Source organism: Acomys russatus, chromosome 6 (genome assembly GCF_903995435.1).
Source record: "Acomys russatus chromosome 6, mAcoRus1.1, whole genome shotgun sequence".
Lineage (NCBI taxonomy): Eukaryota > Metazoa > Chordata > Mammalia > Rodentia > Muridae > Acomys > Acomys russatus.
In genome coordinates this window covers 62,026,468-62,051,704 of record NC_067142.1, presented here as the reverse complement: position 1 = coordinate 62,051,704, position 25,237 = coordinate 62,026,468, and the positions used below count along the sequence as shown (strand labels likewise).

Sequence of the window (25,237 nt, the reverse complement as noted above, 5' to 3'; positions counted from 1 at the left end):
AAAGCAGTTTGCTTGCATTACAGGCCCTATTTCTTCAATCCTGCCCTTATTTGTTTTTATTTTAGCTTACTTTGACACCAGCCCAGCAACAGTTATTACTACAGCAGGCACAGGCACAGGCCCAGCTTCTGGCTGCTGCAGTGCAGCAGCACTCCGCCAGCCAACAACACAGTGCTGCTGGGGCCACCATCTCAGCCTCCGCTGCCACGCCCATGACGCAGATCCCCCTCTCTCAGCCCATACAGATTGCACAGGTGAGTAAGGAACAAAGTCACAGGGCCAGCAAGCAAGTAATAAAATGAAAATTTTCACTGAGTATTGTTAGCCTTCTGGTTGCTACTGTGGGTCTTTAAAAGCCCAAGGAACCTCTATCTAGTTCAAGGAGCCATTATCCTTCTTCCCTGAGTCAGAAACACTATATTTGTTTGCTTATTTGAGTTGATATTATAAATATATAGCTGATTATTTGAAAAACCAAATGTTTATGTTAAATGATAATTCTCAAGTAACTACCTGGCATATTTCTGAGGCAAGGGATTACTGTATTTATCTTAATTAGCTAATTATAGCAGGCAAGAGTCCTTTCATATGTTCTACAGTAAATGTTGCCACCTTGTGAGAAAGTCATGTTTTCTTCTCTGGAGTGACTAGGACTATGGAGAAGTGCATTAAAATGTTACAGGGTTTCAGCTTTCCCATTTTCAAATAAAATATACAAAGGTAATAAAAATTTACTTTAAAAGTCATAAAGAATGGAACCAAAAAAGAAAATAAGTGAACCCTTTTATCTCGGGGAAAGGAAGAGGAGTCTGGGAAGTTATATGTAGCAAATGCAGAAGTCTCAAGAACTAAGCAAATGTCTTCATGTCCCCAGAGGAGCTGGGAAGTACACTGACTGTAACAAGAGTTTGACTAGATGCTTGAAATAGAGCCAGACTCATTTTTATTACTGCATGGACATCTCTATCAAGATAGTGTTTTGATTTGGGCCATTTTCTTTATCAAGTAAATTATTCTAATGCCTAAACTCTTAAGACTGTATCTGAAATTAATATAAATAAAGATCATTTATATATGAAAGCACTGAACATGTAAAATACTAGAGCCAACATAAGACCCTATTATTATGTTTTATCTGACGTTTTTCTTTTTTAAAATATATTCATGTATTTTATGTATATGAGCACTCTTTCTTCATACATGTCAGAAGAGGCCATCAGATCCCATTACACGCTGTGAGCCACCATGTGGGTGCTGGGAATTGAACTCAGGACCCCTGGAAAAGTAGCCAGTGCTATTAACCTCTGAGCCATCTCTCCAGCCCTATATCTGACTTTTATGTCAATAATTTTTTACTAACACTGATTTCTTAGCTGAGTTGGATGAGCTGATATCAAATTGCATGGATCATATCTTAATTTATTGATGGACATTTGAATCTCAAGTTTTATTATAGAAAAAGATTGGGTCAAATATTCAAAAACTGTGTCACTTAATTTTTAAAGTCCTTTTGTACTGTTGAGAACTCTAAAGGAACAGAACTTAGAGAATGAATATGTTTGAATTTACTAGAATTTATTAGAGTAGCTGCAGGCTATGGTACAGCCAGTCTCACAATGGCTGTCTCTCAGAGGAAAGGCCGGGAGTCCAGGAGTTTGTTCAGTCCATGCAGCTGGGTGTCGCAGCTGGTCCTCACTGTGTCTTGACCTCCTGAAGAAGTAGCTTCTAATTCCAGCAGAGTGCCTTAGCAACAGAATAGATGAGCATCCCAGAGAACCAAGAAAGGGCTCACCGCTGTGCCTGGCTGCCTGCATTTTAGTTGATTCCAGAGATAGTCAAGTTTGCATCCAAGATCAGCTGCGTCAGTGGCAGTAGATGAAAGCAGAGAATTTCGTATGTGTGTATGGCTTGTGCAAGCCCCACCATGAACTAACAACAATAATAAACTAAATTTTAAAATTAACCCCGCCCTTCAGAACTGTAGATATTTATTCTATATTCATTTATTGTGAAAGCGTTTTAAGTAGTAATGAAAATCAGGCTTAGCATAATCATTACACTATATATACACATCATGACCTTAAAAATACAACTTCTTGCCAAGGCCGTAAGGGTTTGAGATTTGGTTTTACTCTGTGTGTGTGTGTGTGTGTGTGTGTGTGTGTGTGTGTGTGTGTGTATACACGTGTGTGTACACACACAAAAATCAGGAGCAAGTTCTCTCCTCCACCGTGGGTTTTAGGGATCAGTGTCAGGTCTTCAGTGCCTCACAGCAAGCACTTGTACCTGCTGAGCCATCTCTGGCCTGATGCCTGAAGGTTTCTCACACACTGACATAGTCCTGGAAGCCACACTGTTGGCACATGAACAAAGCTAAGTATTGTCTCATTGTTACTTGATATGATCGAAGTCATTACCTAGGAACCTAGGACTAAGGCAGCTTTCATTTCTGGATATTGTCTAATCTGTGTTTTGCTTCTGAGCTTTTAGGATCTTCAGCAGTTGCAACAGCTTCAGCAGCAAAATCTCAACTTGCAACAGTTTGTGTTGGTGCATCCAACCACCAACTTGCAACCAGCACAGTTTATCATCTCACAGACCCCCCAGGGCCAGCAGGGTAAGCATCTCCCGAATGCTCATCAGTGGTGCAGCAGAGCTGTGCATTTAGTGTGCAGACACTTTAACTACATTTGCCCTAACAGTATCCATGCAAGCAATTCTTCTATTCAATTTTGGTTGCAAACTACCAGTATTCACAAGAATCTCACATGAAGTTTCCAGGGCGATAACCTGAAATCAGACAGCTTAATCATTTCCAGGGTCACTGAATGAATGAAAAAGGTAGTCCTCTAAATCCCATTCCAAAATTTTAACTAGCTCTTTGTGGGATTGAATTTGAATGTCTGGTATCTTCCAATAAAGTTTTGTATGGAATATTTAAAAACAAACTAAAAGTGGAAAAGTGACATTAACAGTTTGCATTAAGAAAGCTTATTTACAGCTGGGTGTGGTGGTATACACTTATAATCCCAGCACTCAGGAGGCAGAGACAGGTGGATCTCTGTGAGTTCAAGGCCAGACTGATTTAAAAAAAAAAAACAAACAAACAAGTCCAGGATAGCCTAGGTTACACAGAGAAACCCTGTCTTGAAAAGCAAAAAAAGAAAGAAACTGAAAAAGGCTTATTTACACTGAAACTAGGAGAGGTTAGAACAGGCAAGAATAGATTTAGTAATAGTCAGCAGGGTTTTGCAAGGTCATGTTGAGGTTGATAAAGGCTGAGTTATGACTGTGAGGGCAAAAGAGAAAATGATACAACAAAGAGAAAGGACTTGGGCCAGGCATGGTAACACTTGCCTTTAATTCTAGCATTTGGGAGTAAGAGGCAGGATCTCTGAGCTTAAGGCCAGTTTGGTTTACATCATGAGAACCTATCTTAAACTAAAAACTAAGAAGACTTGGTGGCCAGTTACATTTGGTCAGTGAGAAGGAATAGACATCTAGGTGATTAAGATTTTAGGAAACTATAATGGGAGAGCTTTACTAAAAACAACACTTTTAAAAAAAATATTTATTTATTATGTATACAGTGCTCTGTCTGCATATACATACCTGCACACCAGAAGAGGGCACCAGATCTCTTTATAGATGGTTGTGAGCCACCATGTGGTTGCTGGGAATCAAACTCAGGACCTTTGGAAGAGCAGGCAGTGCTCTTAACCTCTGAGCCATCTCTCCAGCCCAAAACCAACAGTTTTGAAATAGCAGGGATATATAGAGTCTGAAGATGATACTTTTTTGGCTTGTGGTTAGGAACCAGTAAAAAGTGATCATTACAATGAAAGAGAATTCTAAGAGAGAAGGAAGAAATGGTCTGTCTAGACCAGAAAGACTTTCACAGGCCAAGCCTGAAGATGTGGTAATTGCTGAGACTTTAAGATTGAGTAAGATCATAGCTGGGCATGGTGGCACATGCCTGTAATCCCAGCACTTGGGAGGCAGAGACAGGCAGATCCCTGTGAGTTCAAGGTCAGTCTGGGCTACAAAGTAAGTCCACGACAGCCAAGACTACACAAAGAAACTGTCTCAAAAAAAAAAAAAAAAACCTGAAGAAAAGATTTAATCACTTTCCTTTATTTATTCATTTTTTACAAAGCCTAAGGATATTACTATTTTTTTTTCATATCTGAGCCTTTATAAGACTTTATAAGATAGTTATAATAAGAAATGAGTTTTCAGGGCTAGAGAGATGGCTCAGAGGTCAAGAATACTGCCTGCTCTTTCAAAAGTCCTGAGTTCAATTCCCAGCAACTACCTGGTGGCTCACATCATCTACAATGAGATCTGGTGCCCTCTTCTGTTGTGCAAGCAAAACACTGTATACTTAATAAATAAATAAATCTTTTTTTTTTTTAGTGGCTTTTCTAATTTGTGTGTGTGTGTTTATATATTTTTTTAATTTCTTCCTTTCCAACCTTTCATAGGATTAGGAAAGTAGCACAGAATGGAAAAGAATATTGGTTGGCTTTAGAGCCTGTAACCATATCCTAGACAAGCCACCTAAGTTTTCTGAGTTTATATACTTCCCTTTTCATCTTCCCCTTTAATTATGAGTAATTTATAAAAAATGTTTTAATTGATATCAGGAAGACCGTTGTAATATAATAAAAAGCACAGACTATAATTCTAAGGCCAAGCTTTCTCTCTCAAGAAACATGTTTCTGAGTCTCGGTTTTCTTAATTGAAGTATGAGAATAACTTTAGTATTTATATTCAAAAGTTGTGGGGATTTAGTAAGTAAATACATGAAAGTACTTTTAGAAAATGTGCCTTATACATAGTGACCTCTGTTTTTGCCACTATTACCATTGACATAATGTCAGTAGCAACAATAGTCCATAGATACAACTTGGAGAATGAAAAGTCTGTTTCTTAGTATAGTAAAAACCAGTTTCAACCGGGTATGGTGGCGCACGTCTTTAGCCCCAGCACTCAGGGAGAGGCAGAGGCAGGTGGATCTCTGTGAGTTTGAGGCCAGCCTGGTCTACAAAGACAGTGGTCCAGGACAGCCAGGGCTACACAGAGAAACCCTGTCTCAAAAAAGCCAAAACAAAAACCCAAAACCAAACCAAACAAACAAAACCTAGCTTGAAAGTAATTAGGACTCAGGAGCTAGCTCAGTGGATAAAGCACATGCATAAACATGAAGACCCATGTTTAGATCCCTAGCACACATGTAACGGCCGGGAAGAGCTCAAGAGGTATAGATAGAAATAACAAGTTGGATAGGTAATCTAGCCAAAAGTCTGATTTCGAATGAGAACCTCGATTGAAGAGTCTTCTGATCTCAACCTCTGGCCTCTGAAAACATGTGTGTACACACACACACACACACACACACACACACACGCACGCACGCACGCACTCACACCACATGCACATAACACACACCGAAATATAAAAAAATTAAAAAGTAAACTGGAGCCAGTTTGTGCCACTGCTGTTGAGTGACCCAGATTATATCTAGTAAGATAGGCCAACAGTATGAAGGAACAGAACCTTGAAAATGCTTCATTTCCAGTAGAGTCACCAAGTGTTAACAGTAACTGAAAATCTGATTAAATCTATTAGTTTGTGTGAAGGGGACAAGGGTTGATTTGTTGGGATTTTAACAACAAAAAAATATCTCTAGCATGAGATTAGCCTCCAGTTGGGCAACCACTTCTCTTTTTTGAGGGAGTAGCTGTCATTATCATGAGACTGTGAAAGAATAGTTTATAATATTGATAATATTGCTGTAATTATGTAACTATTTAAAAATTAACAAGAGAAGTATATTCTCCCAGAATTGATTTTTTTTCTTGGGAAAATTCTTACTGATGTGTTTTGAGTCATATTTTATAGGAACTTGTGTTTTGCCCTTTCTTGGTTCTCATAAAAGTTCCAAGCCTCTCTGACCCTTTCAGCATTTCAGCTGGCCTCAGTTGGCAGGGAGAGAGAGGTGGGGTGACCTAAGTTTGAATTTGTTCATAGCAAAATTAATCATTCAATATTATAATTACTGATTAAATATGCTTTTATGAAAGAGAAACAAAAGCCAAACTTTCCTACTAAACTTTAAAGAACTCATTGTTAATGCGTCTGAGCTTATACTTTCTTCTGTTTAATATTTTTATTGTGTTATAATATTCTTGGGGTTTTATCTCTTTCAAAATAATTGTGGTAGATTAATTCTAATTATTGACGTAAAATATGATTTTTTTTTCTCAGTGGACAACACTTTGTGTTCAAACCCATAAAATTCACAATTATAGTTGATTTGCTCAACATTTTGTTGATACCATTCCAATTGCTGAAGTTATAATTTTCAACAAGATGAAATCTCCTACACTTAAAGTCAAACAGAGGTAAACATAAACAAATGACTTGGATAACAGCATGTCTAAGGAAGACGGGAGATTTGACTGACCTGGTAGGGTGTGTGGTCTGAAGAGAGCCTGTCCGGTGGGTGGCATCTGCCTTTGGGGCCTGGATAGTGAGGTGCAGGCTGCTGCAGCTGGGTGTAGATCTGGATGACTAGGGTGTAGGCCTTGGAGACAGTGGGGAGTAGAGAGCCTGAGAGTGGAAGGAGCTTTCCCTAAGCCAGAAACAGGGAAGGCCAGTGTAGCTAGAGATCAGTGAATGAGAAAAAGTGGTAAGAAAGGAAGCCTAGGCGGGGGTTGAGCAGGCAGCTCACTGTTAAGTCTTGCCGTGAAAGCATGGGGACCTGAGTTCAGGTCTGTAGAACCCAGATAGATGCTGAGTGTGGTGATTCCACCTGTAATTCCAGTGTGCGGAAGATAGAAATGGGATCCCCAGAGTGAGCTATCCAGCTAGAGCAGCCTATCAGAGAGCCCAGGGTTCAGTTGAGAGACCCTTCTTCAGTAAAGAAAGACAGTGATTAATAAAGACTGCATCCACATATATGAGGAAGAGAAATAAAAGCGGTGCAGGGCCAGATTGCCGAGGACTAAGCAGACGGCATTCTCTTTTCATTGGAACAGTCTAGCAGAGTGTTGGTTTGATGACAAGGTCTGGCTGTGCAGCACAGGTGGACTTTGAACTTCCTTGTCAGCCTGCCATATACTGAGACTGCAAGCATGTGCCACCAAGCCTGGCTCACTGGTGTGGACCTTAACTACCTTTTAAGCTTGACCTGTGGAAGGGCTGGATAATTGGCTCAATGGTTAACAGTACATTGCTGCTCTTGCAGAGGAAACAGGTTCAACTCGCAACACCCACTTGGCAGCTATAACTCCAGTACCAGGGGAGCCAAAACTTTTCTTCTGTACCTACATACATACGTACATACAGGCAAACACTCATATACATAAGATAACTAAATAAAGCTAAAAATAACTTTTTAAAAGATTGAGCCATAGAGAGATACTTGGAAAATCATGGTAGTCTTTTAAACGTGAATAATTTTTTCTGACTCTGGCTTTTTTTTCTTTTTGTTTTTTGTTTTGTTTTGTTTTTTCGAGACAGTCTTTCTGTGTAGCCTTGGCTGTCCTGGACTCGCTTTGTAGACCAGACTGGCCTCAAAACTCACAGTGATCCGCCTGCCTCTGCCTCCTGAGTGCTGGGATTAAAGGAGTGCACCACCACACATGGCTGACTCTGGCTTTTAAAAGAAGTTTATCACCATGTATATTCAATTTACTTAGTTTTTGCCATATTTGCTTCAAAATACAAACAAAAGGAAGGATTCTCTAGAAAATCCAATTCCATTTAATTTTTTTTTTATATATATACTTAGGGTCTGCACTGTCAAATAAATGCCTGTGTTGCTTTCTTAAATTTATCCAATGTTAACTTAAAACAAATGGTAAAATATGACAGGTTTAATTTTTTAATTATTGTTGTACGTGTTCCAGTATTTACTGTATCCAAATTTAGTGGCTGAGAAAATCAGAAAGATATGTTAACCCACCATAACTTACTGTCTCTTGTTTCTACCTCTGCTCCTATCATGTCACAATCTCATATTTATTAGTTTAACAACATGATTATACTTGAAACTAAGTACTTAGATTAAGTTTTTCATTACAGTTATATTCTGGGTTGCCCCTGTATTGATAACATTGCAAAAACAAACCAGATGACGACAACAACAAAACCCTATAAACTTAAATAACTGACTGAGTATGTGCTATAAAACAAATCCTCACTGTGTTGTCCAGCCTGGCCTCTTAACTTTGGGGCTTTAGTGACCCTCCTGCCTCAGCCTATAGAGTATCTGGGATGGCATACACCTTTATACCCATCTTACTTATCAATAACTTTTCAACTAAGATTGTCCAGTGCAGATAACTTTAGTATCACTGAAGAGGCCTGTGCTGAGAACTTGAAAATAGCATTTTCTCTCACTTACAGGATTGCCAGCTTCTTTCAGAAACTGATTTCCTGTTGCAAGATTCATTAGAACTGATTTCCTGTTGCAAGATTCATTAGAGCCACAGTTCTCAACTTGTAGGTCGAGGCCCCGTTGGGTATTAGACGACCCTTTCACAGGGTTCACACATCAGATACCCTGCGTGTCAGATACTTACATTACAATTCATAACAGTAGCAAGATTACACTTACGAAGTAGCAACAAAATAATTTACAGATGGGCTCATCACACTGAGGAACAGCATTAAAGGGACACAGCATTAGGAAGGTTGGGAACCACTGCATTAGAGGATTCTAATAAATTCTGAGTTAAGAAGTTGAATTCATCTTTAAATTTCCAGATGCTTTCATTTGAAGTTGTTCCTCACATTCTCCCGATCCTTAGGCAATAAAGGCCTTTCAGAGAGCTTCTTCAGATTACAGTAAAGACATACAAGCTTTGATTTAATGTTATGCATTTTCATGCCATATATGTTTAACATGATTAACAGTATTGAATTATAGGCAAAGAAACTGTAGGCGATTCTGAAGGCCAACAAAACTACCAGGAAATCAGTTGGAAACTTTCAGTTTACATTACCTCTTATCCCCCGGAAATGTTTGGTTTTCCTAGGTCTCCTGCAAGCGCAAAATCTTTTAACGCAACTACCTCAGCAAAGCCAAGCCAACCTCCTACAGCCACAGCCAAGCATCACCCTCACCTCCCAGGTCAGTTTTCTTATTCCATTGTTTTACTAATTTAAAAATTAGACAAAAACACCCCAGTGATAACAATCTCAGGTATTCAGAAGCTGACCAGACACTCAGTCCTGGGCTTACTTGCTTGATAACACACAGTATTACCAAATAGGTGGTGACTGGAGTTTTGCTGTTCTTTTTTTTTTTTTTTTTTTTTTTAAGTTTTTAAAAATAAGCATGTTGGTAGTACATGAAGGTGAATTATAGCCATCTGGTGCGGATAGATAGGGACACTGAAATGGAGAATCTAGGAAGTCAGTTAAAGCCTGTCGCCTCTTTGCCCTTGCTGGAACAGTGAAGGAGCTTGGATTTCTGTATTTTCTCAATACTTGAATGTTTTGTGTCATTTCCTCTAGAAGACATAACAATCATAATCACACATAAAGCACAATACTTAGGCATCTGGGATTTTAAGTTACACATTTGTGTTCTTTAATGATGATTATGACCATGCACATCAGTTTTCCTCTCTAGTTTTCAGTCTGGTCATCCCTCCTGGCTACCTTGAGTCCGCCCTTCCTTCTCACTCTTTCTAAAGGTGTAGAATCTGGGGATGAAGAAATCAGTGGCTTAGTGGTTCTTGCTGAGCAAACAACAGGACCAGCATTTAGATCCTAAGGACCTGCTTAAATGCGTGCTGGGTGGGCATGGTAGTTCACCTGCACTTTCAATCAGGGGAGCTCCTGAGCAAGCTGGTTATTGAAACTAGCCTATTGGCAAGCTCTGGGTGCAGAGTGATCAAGGAACATAAATTCTCTGCATCAGCCTCTACCCTGCACATGTACATGTGTGTACAGGTATCCACATGTATATGCATGTATCCACATGTATGCACACATGCACACACACAAAACATGAAAAGAACGAAAAATATACTGATTAAAATTTAATATATTACCAAACTTCACAGGCTTAAAAGACAGAAGGTCTGTTTTAACTCACCACTTCAATGTAACCAGTTACTTCCTCTTAACCACTGAGCCCTCTCAGTAGCCCCCTATAACCAAACAAGTTATTAAAGGTAGAAAATTAGAAGGGCCATGTGATGTCAAGAATTATTACAAAAGTATAATAATAAGTCTGTGCGTGGTATTGGCATATAGAGAAAATGTAGACCAATGAGATATAATAGTCCAATAAACAGAAATATAAATAGCCAGCTAATTTTCCAAAGGTACCAAAGGATTCCAGTGAGAAAAAGAGTCTTTTTAATAAGTGTTAGCTAACAATTGGCTATTCATTGGCAAAAAGGAATGAAGACCACCCTTATTTCATACTTTATACGAAGATTGATTTGAAATGAGTCATAAACTCATACTTCGAGGAAGAAATGCTCATGCCATTAGGTAAGGCAGTGATTTGTGAACAGGACGCAAGAAGCCTTAGCCACCCAAAACCAGTGAATTTCAGAGAAATCAAAAGCTTAAGAGAAGGGGAAGAAAAACCACAGTCTTCCAATAAAACATTTGACAAATGATTTTGTTTTAAAATTTAGTCTTAATTGATGTGTGGAAGGGGCCGTTCATGCAGGTACTCTGGGAGACCAGAAGGTACATGTTGAATCCTTTGGTGCTGGAGTCAGAGGCAGTTGTGAGCTACGGGGTGTGCATGCTGGGAACGAAATTCAGAACAGTATACACACAGTCACCGAGCTGTCTCTACAGCCTACGATAAAAGAATTATAACTAAAGTAAAGAGCACATACAGCTCAACAGAGAGACAGCCAGACATAAGCAAATGAGAGGCAAAAAAAGTAGTTGCCAATAAAGATCTGTTAATGCCAAGTAAGCAAATGAAAGCATGCTCAAAACAAATTGTCATTAGGAAATGTCAATGTACATTCACTAGAATAGGTACAGTTATAAAGGATTTGAAACCAAGTATTGATGAGAAAATAGAGCAACTAGTTTTCTCATACATTACTAGTAGTTTTGCAAAATGTACTAACACTTTGTAAATTAGTTTGGCATTCACTTAAAAATTAAATATAGCTGTATGTATAACCCAGTAGTTTTGCTCTTTAGAATGAAAGCACAAAGATCTGTATATGAATGCTTAAAATAGATTGATTGATAATTACCCCAAACTATCTATCTGATAGTAAGTTACATAAACTTCTGAATAGTGATGTGACTTTTTTCCTGCAGTAAGAGGAAATGTACTTCTGATACCTACCTGCATTGGCATGTATGAATTTCAAAAGCCTTATGTTAAGTGACAGAAGCTAGCCTTAAAGACTGGGTATGACTTCTGTTTATATAACATTCTATAAAGGGCAGAACTATAGACGTAGAGACCTTATCAGTGCATTCCAGGAAGTAAGGAATGATGATCTAGATTTGTAGCAAAGGGTTCAGAAGAAATTTGGGGCTAGTTGGTAGATACTCTGTATCTTGTGTTAGTGTAGTTTGACAACTGTATACAGTTGCAAAAGCATCAAACTAAGCTGCAGTTTTAAATGTTAAGTTGTTTAATATGCTGAATGCAAAATAAATAAATAAAATTGGTGTTTTAGCCAGGTATGGTGGCACACACTTTTAATCCCGGCACTCTGGAGGCAAAGGCAGGTGAATCTTTTTGAGGTTGAGGCCAGCCTGGTCTACAAAGCAAGTCCAGGACAGCTTGGGGTCTATCACAAAGAGAAACCCTGTTTCCAAAAACAAACAAACAAGCCTAAAATTGGGGTTGACATATATACCAGAGACCTTTTTCTGGCCTGCATGCTATGTACACATATCCGACTTTATCCTGTCTCCTGCTCGTTAAATGCTATACCACTGTTCTAGATCTGGCCCAGTTCAGCCAGGGATTTTAGAGGAAGATAACAGCTGTCTACCAAGCTATTTTTAGTCCATTATTATTTGACAGTCTACTTGATGCTGAAGATGAAGTAACAGTTTGATAGTTGAAACTCACCTCCACCTGTCAGACATGGTCACTGTGGCAAGTATTCAGCAATATAGGGTCTAATATAGTTGGTTAAAATTATTCAGTGTCAGCATGTCATACAGACATACTTGATTGTCTTTATTGAAACAGGATAACAGAGGAATTTTCTCCAATTATTGTATCATGCCTATTACGTAGTTTTCTGGGTCAGTTAGTTCCCTAGTTATAATGAGATGAAGGTTAGGTAACATAAGGCCCATCTAAATTACAAGAAGAAAATCCTGGTTCATAATCTCTCACCTGGGCTGCCCTTCATAGGAGGATTCAACTGAGTAATTAGGATGCTGAATTCGGAGCACCCCATTAGTGAGCACAGAAGGAAGGCTCTACTCAATGCTCCTGAGTAGAACAGAGGAGCCTGGTGTTTGAATGATAAGAAAATTTGGTATTTTCCTTTAAAAAGAAGGACTTGAGAAATGACTCAGCAGTTAAGACTCTGGATGCCTTCTAGAAGACCTGGGTTTGTTTCCTAACATATATACTTCTGACTCCAGTTCCAAGGTATCCAGTATTCTCTTCTGGCCTCTGCAGGCACTGCGTGCATATGGCATGCAGACATGCATTTAGGCAAATACATAAAATAAAATTTTAAATAAAAAAGGAGAGCCCTGGGCTCAGTCTTTAGCACAAGGGGTAGGATGGTGCGGTGTTAGGACTACGTCTTCAGGTTTCAAAATGAACTTTACATAAAATACAGAGTAAGGTATCATATTATTGGGAAGACTTTCTTTTTTAACCAAAAAGGATTTCATTACTGAGAAATAACTAAAGTTTTCTTTCTCAAAGCAAGATAGTAGAAATGGGAGAAAATTCATAAAAATGAGTTTAAAGTTTATACACACTGAAAAAAATTTAAAGCCTAGTTGAAAGAATATATACTGTAATAGTTGAAGAATTGGCCCTAATTATAAAGGTGAGAATAAAGATTTCATTAATATCTAGTTGAGACCTGAATCTAGTACAAGGAAATACAGGTAATAGTTGATACTTGGAAAGTTTCTTACTTTGGATAGTAAGAGAGGTCAGTATTCTGTCAAAAGTGGTGTATCATTTCTTCCCTGGTGAGCAAAATGCTGTCCTAAACTGAGAACACAAGTCCTGAGTCACAAACTGCACTGTGCAGTGGGGCCCAGCATATTGTTATCAGAAACATGACATCATATATCAAGGTGCTAGAAAAATCCTTTATGAATTTATCTTAAAGAACTTTTTGCTGGTATTGGTGGCATCTGCTTAGCCGTCTCCAAGCACTGATGAAGTTGAGGCAGTGGGATTACATAGTGAATTCCAAGCTGATCTGGGCTAAAGAATAAGAGCCTGTCTTTTAAAAAAAAAAAAAAAGGAGTGAGTACGGGAAAAGATATTTCTTTGTTTGTCCTTGGTTTTCTTGAGACAGTCTTTTTTTATGTATTTATAAATTGCATACAATGTATTTTTGTCATATTCCTCGTCCTACTTCCAGATTCCCACCACCACCACCAAACCCACCCAAATTCGTGTTCTCATAGATGTCTTCACCCACCCAGCCTCATGTTCTTTTTCTCTCTTCCTTGCTTTGTTTTTGTTTTTTAATTAAAAACATCTTATGGAGCCCAGCTTGTATTGTGATTAATCCTGGGCATGGGGCCTGCCTTGGAATGTGGCCAGTATACCAGGTGTCAATTCCCTCTCCAGGCAACAAATGCCCATGACTCCTCAGCTGGGAGTGGGACTTTATGCCTACCTTCTCTCCTCTGAGCTAGGATTTTGTCTGCCTTGAATTTCTAAGTCTGTTTCCTTAAGTTGCCAGCACGTTACAGTTACAAGCTAAGGTGTCTTTTTATTATTCTGTTCCTTCTCCAACAGCCCGCCACCCCAACTCGCACAATAGCAGCAACCCCAATTCAGACACTTCCACAGAGCCAGGCAACACCAAAGCGAATTGATACTCCCAGCTTGGAGGAGCCCAGTGACCTTGAGGAGCTTGAGCAATTTGCCAAGACCTTCAAACAAAGACGAATCAAACTTGGATTCACTCAGGTAGGATGAACTCGCCGTTCTAGTTCACTTTCTGTTGCTGTGATAAAACCAACTAACGAAGAAAAAAGGCTTTATTTAACTCACAGGTTCCAGCTCATCACTAAGGGAGTCAGAGAAGGAGTCTGGAGGCAGGCAGTGAAGCAAGCCATGGAGGAACTCTGCTTCCTGGCTTGTTCCAATATTCTTAACAGCCCAGGCCCACCTTCCCAGCGATGGCACTGTCCACAGTGGCTTCTCATCCCCCATCAATTAGCAGTTAAGAAATACTCTAGGTGCTGGAGAGATGGCTCAAAGGTTAAGAGCACTGGCTGCTCATCCAGAGGTCTTGAGTTCAATTCCCAACAACTACATGGTGGCTCACAACTGTCTGTAACTCCAGTTCCAAAGGATCCGACTCCCTTTCACAGACATACATACAGGCAAAACACCAGTGCAAATAAAATAAGAAATACCCACAGGCCAATCTGACAGACTAACACTTCAACTAGGATTCCTTCTTTCTAGATTTGTCAAATTTGACAACCAACTTTAGCCGTCACAATACGCTCTCACATACTCTTTTTGGTTGGCTGTGTATCCTTTCTAAAAAGCAGGATGTTTCTTGGTCATATTGATTTGGGGTTTCGCTATAGTTGATTTTCTAATAGTCATTTAGCAGTTAAAATTTTGGAATACTGTGAGTTTGGTTATGTTATGTTCATACATTTATGTATGACACAAATGTGTGTTTCAGTGGATTGTGTTGGAAACAGGACTATTCTGCAGATTTTGGTGTTAAAGGAAAGGGTTGTGGAACTGACTACATGTGTAAGGTGGAAAGAAGAAAGGGTTGCAGAGTCTTTTGAACACTTACTAAAGCCTTCTTCCTCTCAGCCCACTGAGATTAGTCAAGTAAGAATCTATTGAAGTTTTTTTTTTTAAGTAAATTAAGTAAATTAATCAATCAAAATCCAAATCTTTTAATGTTAGCTACCAGAGGGCTTGAAAAGTAGAATGAGTGTGCTTAATGGTTAAGCAAGCATTTGGGCACACAGCTTTTTTCCCATCTAAGCACTGTCACTAACTCTACTCCCCGCCTGTCAAAAATAATGACTTTAAAGCAAGAAAGGAATTAAATTTATATGTATGTAAAATTAGCTGGGGGAAAAAACATGAAGTGTGGATTGATTGAGTTGTGTACTTATAGAATCAGGAGGAAAAATCTGATGTTTCCTTTCCAGAAAAGGTTCCGCTCACATGCTTTGCAAATTAGGTTGAGCTGAAAGTACACAATATACCACCTGCTCTGGTGGATCAAAAGTCAAGTGACATCACCATCTATTCTAAATGTCATTAGGGACTTAGACTTCTTTTACTCCTTGTGTTTGGGGATTTATTTTTGCTCAAAGAAACTACATAATATGAATTTAAAATAGATGTCATTTTAGATGAAATGTAGTTATGTTTTTGAGGAGTTTCAGATATAAAAGAAACTAAGGGGCGAGTACTTGCCACCAAGCCTAATGATCTGAGCTTGGCCTCAAAACCTACATGGTGCATCTAGACACAGATGCATCTGCATATGTACAAACAAATACATATACACAAAATAAATGAATGTAAAATTTTAAATTATAACCCAGAAACATTTTAGTAATTTTGAAGCACTTAAATGATACTTGTTTTAAACATAAAAAGTAAAGATAAACTAGATTGGTAGAAATAAGTTGATAGACTATGAAGGAAGTTTAAGGCTAGCTTGCTTAGCTGTGCTAGGTTTGGTTGTTAATATACTACACTCTGGGGTTCTCTGGTAAACAGTTGCTTAAATGCCAAGTCAAAGGTGTTGGGCTTTTCAAAATCTTTACTCTTTACCAAATGTTGGTTTCCCTTTTCTCTTTCTGTAGCATCTGATCCAATTTATTACCAATGTGGAGATAATAATCAATTCCTCTCTCCCCCTCCTCCTCCCTTCTTCCCTCTCTTTTTCTCCTCTCTCCACATCTTACCCTCCTTCTCCACACCCGCCCGCTGCCCCATACATGTCATACCTTCATCCTGGCATCTTACTCTGTTTTATGGTTTGTTTTGTTTTGTTCTTTGCATGACTACTACTTGTTTTTTAAAATGACTGAGAAGGCCTAGAACGGTTTACAAACTGGCCTGCATGGGCCAGAGTGCTTACTACTGGCACAAGATGGGAAGATCAGCTATCAACCTTTGTTTTTAAGTCATATATCATATTGTAGCTTCCAAAGGTAGCTGTGTATTCAATCTTCATATTTATATACATGCACAGTAAAGTATTCAAGTTATTCTTGAGATAAATCCTTATTCTTTGATTAAATAGATGTTTTGAACAGTTATTTTCTAGTTATGTGTTTATTTTTGATGAGCAGTGGGCAAGTCATTACATAATTAAGAAAACATTATAGTATATATCATTTTTCAGATACAATACATTCATTCACTCATTCATTCATTATTTCCAGTGTCAACCATTGCACTTTCATTCTTTTTGGTCATTTTTAAAAGTCAAAGAGATACAACATAGTTCATATTATGTATGTTGAAACCAATTGATTGAAACTGCTAACTTGTACAAAGAACCCAAGAGCTACAAGAGTACTAAACCAAGTTAATGTACCAAGTTAATGAAAACTAGCATATTACAAGGGAGACCTGTCATAATTACCTTTCAGTTGCTGTAAAGAGGCAACTTACAGAAGAAGGAGTTTGTTGAGGCTCACAGTTTCAGAGGATGAGTCCATGACCATCATGGAGGGAGCATGGTGGCTGGCAGGCATGGTGCTGAGGCAGTAGCTGAGAGCTCATAGCTCGAGACAACAACCATGAGGCAAAGAGAGAGCTAAAAGAGAAAAGGCATGCACTTTTGAAATCTCAGAGCCTACCCCAGTGATACACCTCTTCCAACAAAGCTACAACTCCTAATCCTTCCCAAGGGTTCCACAAACTGGGAACTAAATATTCAAATGTATGAGCCTGTGGAGGGCCATTCTCATTCAAACCACCACATTCCACTCCCGAGACCCCTTAGGCTTGTAGCCTATTATATCATAATGCAAAATACATTTCCAACTTCAAAAATCCCCATACTCTTTCAATCCCAAGGCTGTTTCAAAGTCCAAAGTCTTTTTTGAGACTCAGGGCAATCTTGAATTGTAACCACCTGTAATACTAAAACACAAATTACAATCTTCCAATATACAATGGCACAGAATATAAATAGCATTCCAAAAGAGAGGAATAGGAGCATAAGAAGGAAATAAAAGTCCAAAGCAAGACAGAAATCCAGCAAGGTAAGTCCTGTAGGTGATTCTTCAGGTATCCCCAGCTCTTCAGCTTTGTTTGACTGCAGCATGCTTCTCTCTCTTGGGCTGGTTCTACTCCCTGTCTGCAGCTCTCCTTGACAGATAGCCCAGAGCTCTGGCATCTCCAACATATTTAGGATTCAATTTTACAGCTTCATGCTGTGGCCTCTTAGGGCCTCCATGCAGGGACTCCCCTGTCACATGCCTGGCCTCGGTGGTTTTTCTTGACCTCAACAGAAGATTCCATAACCCCTTTACTCCTGCCTCATTTTTTTTTTACTCTAAAGCAAGAACCAAATGGCCAGTGCTGCCAAGTTCTTCTGCCTGCTTGAGATTGAACCTAGCCCCCTGCTTGCATTTGATTTGTTGTTTCTTTTTAGGAACAGACTAATTTCTTAGGCCGTTTGTTTTCACAGGTTGTAGATTAACTGGGTGGTGCCTCGCCCTAAGGGTGCTACTCACTTTATTCCATTTCTCCTTATCAGTTTCATCACAACCCTTGGCTCCAACATTAAATTTCCTGGCACTCTTTCTCTTCAAACTGTACATTTTGTATTTCTTTTTGTCCTGCTCCTTGTTCATTATAGACCCATACAAGAAAGATCACTGATAACTATGTGATAGAGTCAATATTAGGTTGTCTTTAAGTTTCCTCTGCCTATGAAATCAGTCCTAATGCAGGGCCTAGTAGCACAAACTTAGAATCCTGGCCCTTGGGAAATGGGGGCAGGAAGATCACAACTTCATAGTTTGGGGCTGGAGAGATGGCTCAGTGGTTAAAAGCACTTGCTGTTCTTGCAGAGGACCTGGGTTCAGTTCCCAGCTTTCTTATGATGGCTCACAATGACCTGTAACTCTAGGTCCAAAGGAGGTGATGCCCTCTTTTGTGGGCATTGTACACATGTTGTGTATACAGCAATACAGGCAAAACATTCATATATATAAAATACATAAAAATAAAAAAATAATTAACTTAAAAAATGTTGCCAGGTCTTTTGAGACTTGACTGTCACAGCAGAGTTATTTTTGCAGTATTTTGTATGAGAAATGCTGTACTTTTCTGCCCTATCACTAATCTAGTTGAAGCAGGTGTCTGAGCCATTTAAACTCCATGAGCTCCTCCTGTTATCTATAAAATGACTAGAACAAGAGAAATCCAGCTGGAGGACAGCACTGTGTATATTTCAAAGGTGATAGGCTCGTGGAGAAAGGCATCTTTTGTAATATATTCAGAGTCATTGTTCTGTTTCAATAAGGTTACCAAGTTTCAGGTGCCCATGAAGTTTTGACTAAATGGGTCAAACCTTTCTACTGTGAATTTCTATCTCTCTAATGGCTACAAATGTGGTCCTTTAGAATAACTGGTTTTGTGACCAACTTTGAAATCTAAACTAAGGGTGAAAGTAGATATTTTTTTTCCCCACAGCTTCCAGAAATACTTATGAAAAAAAAACTATAAAGAGTAAGGGGTCATTTCTGAATTTTAAAGTGATTTATGTGAAGTTTGGTTGGTTCAGAAATTCCTGGTTTAGGGGCACTTTCCACTAAGCCTGAAGATTGGGACACAGTCCTCAAGACCTACATCTACAGGTAGAAGGAGAGAACCAGCTCTCTCAAGTTGTCCTCTGACTTCCATATGGACACCATGGCACTCTGGGTCCACATACATATTACATAATAAATAAATAGTCGGGCGTGGTAGTGCACGCCTTTAATCCAGGCACTCAGGAAGCAGAGGCAGGCAGATCGCTGTGAGTTCGAGGCCAGCCTGGTCTATAAGACAGCCAAGGCTACACAGAGAAACCCTGTCTTGAAAAAACAAAAAAAAATAAAAAAATAAAAAATTTAATAATAATAATAATAATAAATAAAATGCAATAATAAGAATAAACTGCTGGGTTATCTAAACATCTAATCCTTGTAAGTATTACAGGTAGACTTTAAAGGGTACTTAAAGTATTTTGCTTGTATTAATGGAGGGCTTTCGTATATCAGCACATTTTTGAAGACTTGGAAGTTTTGGTGTGATGATTATAATCACATAAGGAAACAAGAGACTCAAAATAGAAAGCCTATGAGGTTAATATTGAAGGTGTCTATGATCAAGGCCCTGCTGAATTCTCCCTACAGTCCTGGACTCTCCTTGCAGGCAAAGTTGATGGGAAGATGGAGTAAAGAAAGTGATGGCCAAATGTTTGTCTTGAGCAGCAGTTTTTGGAGTAGCCTTTCAGGACAGAAGTTGGAAACATTAGTAACATGAATCTCTTTTTTTTCTCTCTCCACTTTGTTGTTCTATATTGTTCAGGGTGACGTTGGGCTCGCTATGGGGAAATTATATGGAAATGACTTCAGCCAAACCACCATCTCTCGCTTTGAAGCCTTGAACCTCAGCTTTAAGAACATGTGCAAGTTAAAGCCACTTTTAGAGAAGTGGCTAAATGATGCAGGTAAATGAATATAACAAAATTTCATCAGGGCTGGGGAGATGGCTCAGAGGTTAAGAGCACTGCCTGCTCTTCCGAAGGTCCTGAGTTCAATTCCCAGCAACCACATGGTGGCTCACAACCATCCATAATAAGATCTGGTGTCCTCTTCCAGTTTGCAAGCACACATGCTGGCAGAATAATAAAGAAATAAATGTTAAAAAAGAAAGAAAGAAAGAAAGAAATGTCTTCATTGCCCGTGGGGTTTTTCCTGGAGGGATTATTCTGTAAATGGGATCTTACTATATTGCTGATGCTACAGAGTGCTGGAGCCAGTAACCCTATGAGAATCTTTATAAACTATGGTTATGTAGATCAGGGATAGTTCATCTTAGTATTCCAGTAATTACAGTATAAATAACCAGTAATAACTGTAGTCTTGAAATGTTTTTATATTTGACCCAGGATTAAGGATGGGCACACAGTTTTTTGAGGATGAAGATTAGATGGCCTGTATGTATAAGTAATCTTAAAGAGCAGACAGTATTCCTTCTTTGAGTAGATTGCCATAGAATTTGTTCCTGTTTATATTTCTACTTTTAAAAAATGGCCACCTATTTCATAGAAAAGTTAAGCTTCTGGTCTTGGAATATTTATTTTGAGATATCATTTTAGAAATTTTGAGCCACAAAATCATAGACTTCATTCAGGAGCTAAAAGGGACCACAAAGACACGCAACCATGTGGTTTCCATTATAGATGGAAACAAAAATAGGCCCTTAGAAAAGAAGAGCGTGAGACATGCTCACCTCCACACCCTGCCATACTGATTTAGTAGCAGGGGGTAAAGTTTAGCCATCTGTTGTCTTTTTTGCAATCACAGGCAAAAGCCACTGATCCATTTAAACTCGATTTGCATCCAGTAGAAAGAAATCTATTGGACTGTACCCAGACTTCTTCAGCTGTTAAGAAAGAACGCCGTCCTAAGCTTAAAGAGTTTCGAGGTGCCTTCTCCCTGCTATTAGCCGAGAGACTGAGAAGTCATCTCTAGATTAAACATTAAATATCCAGTGATTTCCAAGAAACATTCTTTTCTTTTTTCATCTTATAAACAAGCCAAAGAACAGAACTGAGGGAGGTATAGTATATGTGGGGGAATAGAGCCTTTGTATTCTCAGAAACAAAACAAAAATGAATGGTGACAAAAAATAACCATCCTGGGACAAAGAATGCCAAAAGGACAGTAGAAAAATCAGAGGTGGTGAATATTGCTCTAATGTAGATTACATTAAAAGTCTCATACATTGAGCTTTAATTATTTTACCAGTTTTATTATTCATATATATCCTGCATGTGAATCCTTAAGCTCAGCTTCCTTTTTCCTCCTGTGTTTTCTTCACTCTTATAGAGAACCTCTCGTCTGATTCTACAGCATCTAGCCCAAGTGCCCTGAATTCTCCAGGGTTGGGGGCTGAGGGCTTGAATCGTAGGAGGAAAAAACGCACCAGCATAGAGACCAACATTCGTGTGGCCTTAGAGAAGAGTTTCATGGAGGTTGGTGAGGCGTTCGCTTTTTATGTGCATCTTACTTTTAGGGACTATAAATATTAAAACGTAGCCTTGTCTTCCTCCACCCTGGTGGGCTGAAGAAATAAGATGTTATAATTACTGACACTTTAGTACTGCAGAACTCCAGAGAGACTTTGGTTCTAATTATGTGAGCATTTGGTAGGGAACATAGATGGGAGAAAAGTACCTCAAGCAGGACAATTTCATGAACATGGACCTCCAGAGGAAACCATGCCTGTCCAGAAGAAACACTGTTGGTTTAGTTGACTGAATTTTAGTGTCCTTATGCCTAGAATGGTAGTTTAGGGCACAACACTAGAGACCCCAAAGGTCCTATTTATGTAATTCAAATTAATTCAGCAGATACTTGGCTTTAAAAAAAAAAAAAAAAAAAGACTTCCAAAAACAACAAAAAATTGACTTCTAATTCAGAAAGACCTGTGTTTGCTTGAGGAAACACTGAGTCAGGAGTCTTTCTTGGCTTTGCCTCTTATTAAAGGTGTGATGGGGCACCTCACTTGATTTCAGAATGAACTCTCTGCACCTATGAAAGCTATCTTCCTTTTCTGACTCAGAAGCGTAGTATGAGGTCCAAGTTAGTGTGCATAAAGCACTGAGAAACTTATACATTCTTTGTAATATGTAAGGTTGTCTTATTTTGTTAGCTTTAAGGTTAATAGACCAATAGCCAGGCAGAAGCATTCTAATTCCAGCACCTAGAAAGCAGAGGTAGGTGGATCTCTGTGAGTTTGAGACCAGTCTATAAAGTGGGTTCCAGGACAGCCAGGGCTGCACAGAGAGAAACCCTGTCATAAAAAAATCAAAACATAAAAAGGCTGAGTAGTGGTGGCACCGCCTGTGATCCCAACAGTCAGCAGGCAGAGGCAGCCTGGCCAACATAAGATGTAGGTCAGATCCCTGACTCCATGTGGTGGCTCATGAACAGCATTGTCTTATGGTCCGGGCTTACTTTACATACATGTAGACAAAACACTCGTACACGTAATAAAATAAATCCTTAGAAAAGAAAAAGAAAATCATTCTGAGACTGGGATGTGGGACAGATGTAGAGCACTTGTTTCTGGGTTCAGTCTCCAGCATGGCAAATATATAAAATGATTTATTTATTTATTTATTTATTTATTTATTTTTGAGTAGTTCTACAAACAAGCTGTCCATTTTCCTAAGAAGGCGACACTTCCCTACCCTCGGTGTCTTTTCTAAAATGAATTTTTTTTCAAGATTCTAAAAGATGGGCTTTTTTTCCTCTTAGAATCAAAAGCCTACCTCGGAAGATATCACCTTGATTGCTGAACAGCTCAATATGGAAAAGGAGGTGATTCGTGTTTGGTTTTGTAACCGCCGACAGAAGGAGAAAAGAATCAACCCACCAAGCAGTGGCGGGACCAGCAGCTCACCTATCAAAGCAATTTTTCCCAGCCCAACCTCACTGGTAAGAGTGGATATGGAAGAGACAAATGCTTCAAGGGCTAAGTTTTAGTCCTACAAATGACCTGTGTGTAGTCAACTCATTTCATAATGGCTGTCTTAGTTACTTTTCTGTTGCTGTGATTAGACACCATGAATGGCCATAGCAGCTTATTTTTTAAAAACCACGTAATTTCAGCTTATAAAACAGAGGGTAGTCCATGATGGGGAAGCATCGGAAGAGCAGAGAACTGAAGTCTTGACCCTCAAGTGGGAGGCGGAGAGGACGACTTGACAGTGTCATGGGATTTTGAAACCTCAAAGCCCCTCCCAGTGATACGCTTCCTCCAGCAAGGCCACACTCCAAATCCTTCCCAACACTGCCACCATTTAGGAACCAAGAATTTAAACATGAGCCTATAGAAGCATCTTTATTCAAACTAGAACAGGTGTGTGCGTGTGTGTGAGAGAGAGAGAGAGAGATACTTGTTGAAAATATATAAAAATGTCTACTTTAAATATTTCCAAAATTATGAAATCTCTCATTGTGAACCCCAGAACTTACTGGTTTCTTTTACTTTTGGAAGTAAATAATTTGAATTCCTTTCTGTTCCTTTGCATTTTCATCTGTGCTAATAAGGTTACACTGCAACTATAATGGTAGATTTGTTCCTGATTCCAATAACTTGGAAAAAATATACCATGTTCCTTCTTTATTCCTGTTCAGTCCTGAAGCCCATTGTAGTAAACTTACATGATGAAGTGACAGGAATTCCCAAGTGTGAATAGTCATGTCAGATCTTCACCCTGGGACAGTAGGTCAGCCTTCATACAGAACCTTACTGAGTCACTCCTGCCATTTCCATTAAAACCTTCCTAGATGGAAGAGACATGCCATGGCCATAGGATGCCCTGCTTTATCTTCCTTTCTTTTAGGATAATTGTAGACCACTGCCATGATGCCAGTCACACTTCAAAACTAGGGCAGACTGTTGAATCTGCCCTTATGTCCTTTTATTCTTGTTCATCTGCTTTTATTTTATTTTAATGTTACTCCATATTACAACCTCTTCCCCTCCCTCTTAGTATTTTTGAGACAGGGTTTCTCTGTGTATCCTTGGCTAACTTGAACTCATTATGTATACCAGACTAACCTGGAACTCACAGAGATCTGCTTGCCCTCTGCTTCCATAGTACTAGAATTAAAGGCATGTGGCACCACACCTGGCTCCAAAAGGTTTCTTTAAACTAAGGCAAGCATTATTTATTAAGTGAAAATTAAGGATTATTAAATAGTAAGGTTTTAGTGTTAAAGTTGACCTAGTAGTTACAAGAGTCATAGTCATTAGATAATAATTTTGTGTAGGTGACTTTTTTCTTAGGCTTAGCTGTCATAGACAGAAGGCAGTGTCTTACAAGACTGTCAAATATTGTAATATCTCAAAAAGAAACACAAAGTTGCTTTAAAAATCTGCACTAGAGCTTGGGAAATGGTGGGGCACACAAACACACACCTTCATTTGTTATTAGTTCTTTGAGAATTTCAATAGATTTTAATTGTATTTCCCCCTTCCTCAACTCCTGCAGCATACGTGTACACACACACACACACACACATACACACACACACACGAAAAAACAAACTTGGGGGGCGGTGCTGTTAAGCCATCAAGTCCAAGTTCTGCTGCCCCGTATCCTCTTAGGTGTATGGCCATCCACTAGGATGTCATTGACAAATGGCCACAACTTAAAGAAAACTGGCTTTCCTGCTCCCAACAGCTGTCATTTGCCAGTAGTTCCAGTGCTAGGGGTTAGAGATCATGCCCACCTCCCTCTTCATGCTGGGATTTTATCTGGTTTGAGCTTGTGTGAGTCTTGAGCGTACTGTCCCAACTGCTGTGCGTTCCTAGTAGAGTGCCCTTCTTGGTCAGAAAATCACCCCCCTTTCCTGGCTCATAGATCCTTTCCTAGGAAGAATGGGTCTGATGCAGATCTCCCTTTCAGTGCTGAGCATTCCTCAGTCTCCTGTCGTGAGCCGTGGTATTAATTTCCATCTAGTTCAAGAAGGAATTTCTCTAATGGATGTTTAGAAATGTAAAGCCAGATCTTTAGGAGCTGGTTTAATATTATATCCATTTAAGAGAGGAACACTAGGTTCTCCTCTGTTGTCTGTCTCGCCACAAGTCCTTGACCTAGTAACGGCACACACCTTTAATCTCAGGACTCAGAATCTTTTTATTGGAGGACAGTCTGGTTAACTCAGTGAGGTCTAGGCCAGCCTCAGCTATATAGCAAGGGTGTCTTTTTCTTTTTGTTTTTTGAAACAGGGTTCCTCTGTGTAGCCCTGGCTGTCCTGGACTTACTCT

The 25,237-nt window shown here is 39.2% G+C and overlaps 1 protein-coding gene across 7 annotated transcripts in view; it reads left to right on the top strand.

Moving 5' to 3' along the window:
- The window catches only part of Pou2f1 (POU class 2 homeobox 1), a 141,638-nt gene that overhangs the window by 88,360 nt on the left and 28,041 nt on the right, over positions 1 to 25,237 (top strand). For all 7 annotated transcript variants that reach the window (XR_007830791.1, XM_051147773.1, XM_051147776.1 and 4 more), the window contains 7 exons: positions 66 to 254; positions 2,491 to 2,617; positions 9,048 to 9,142; positions 13,967 to 14,140; positions 19,757 to 19,898; positions 21,283 to 21,428; positions 22,717 to 22,896. Coding sequence is in view for 6 of the 7 variants with exons in the window: in XM_051147773.1 (XP_051003730.1) it covers positions 66 to 254; positions 2,491 to 2,617; positions 9,048 to 9,142; positions 13,967 to 14,140; positions 19,757 to 19,898; positions 21,283 to 21,428; positions 22,717 to 22,896 (1,053 nt within the window). In the remaining variant the exon portion in view is untranslated. The remainder of the gene's footprint in view (positions 1 to 65; positions 255 to 2,490; positions 2,618 to 9,047; positions 9,143 to 13,966; positions 14,141 to 19,756; positions 19,899 to 21,282; positions 21,429 to 22,716; positions 22,897 to 25,237) is intronic.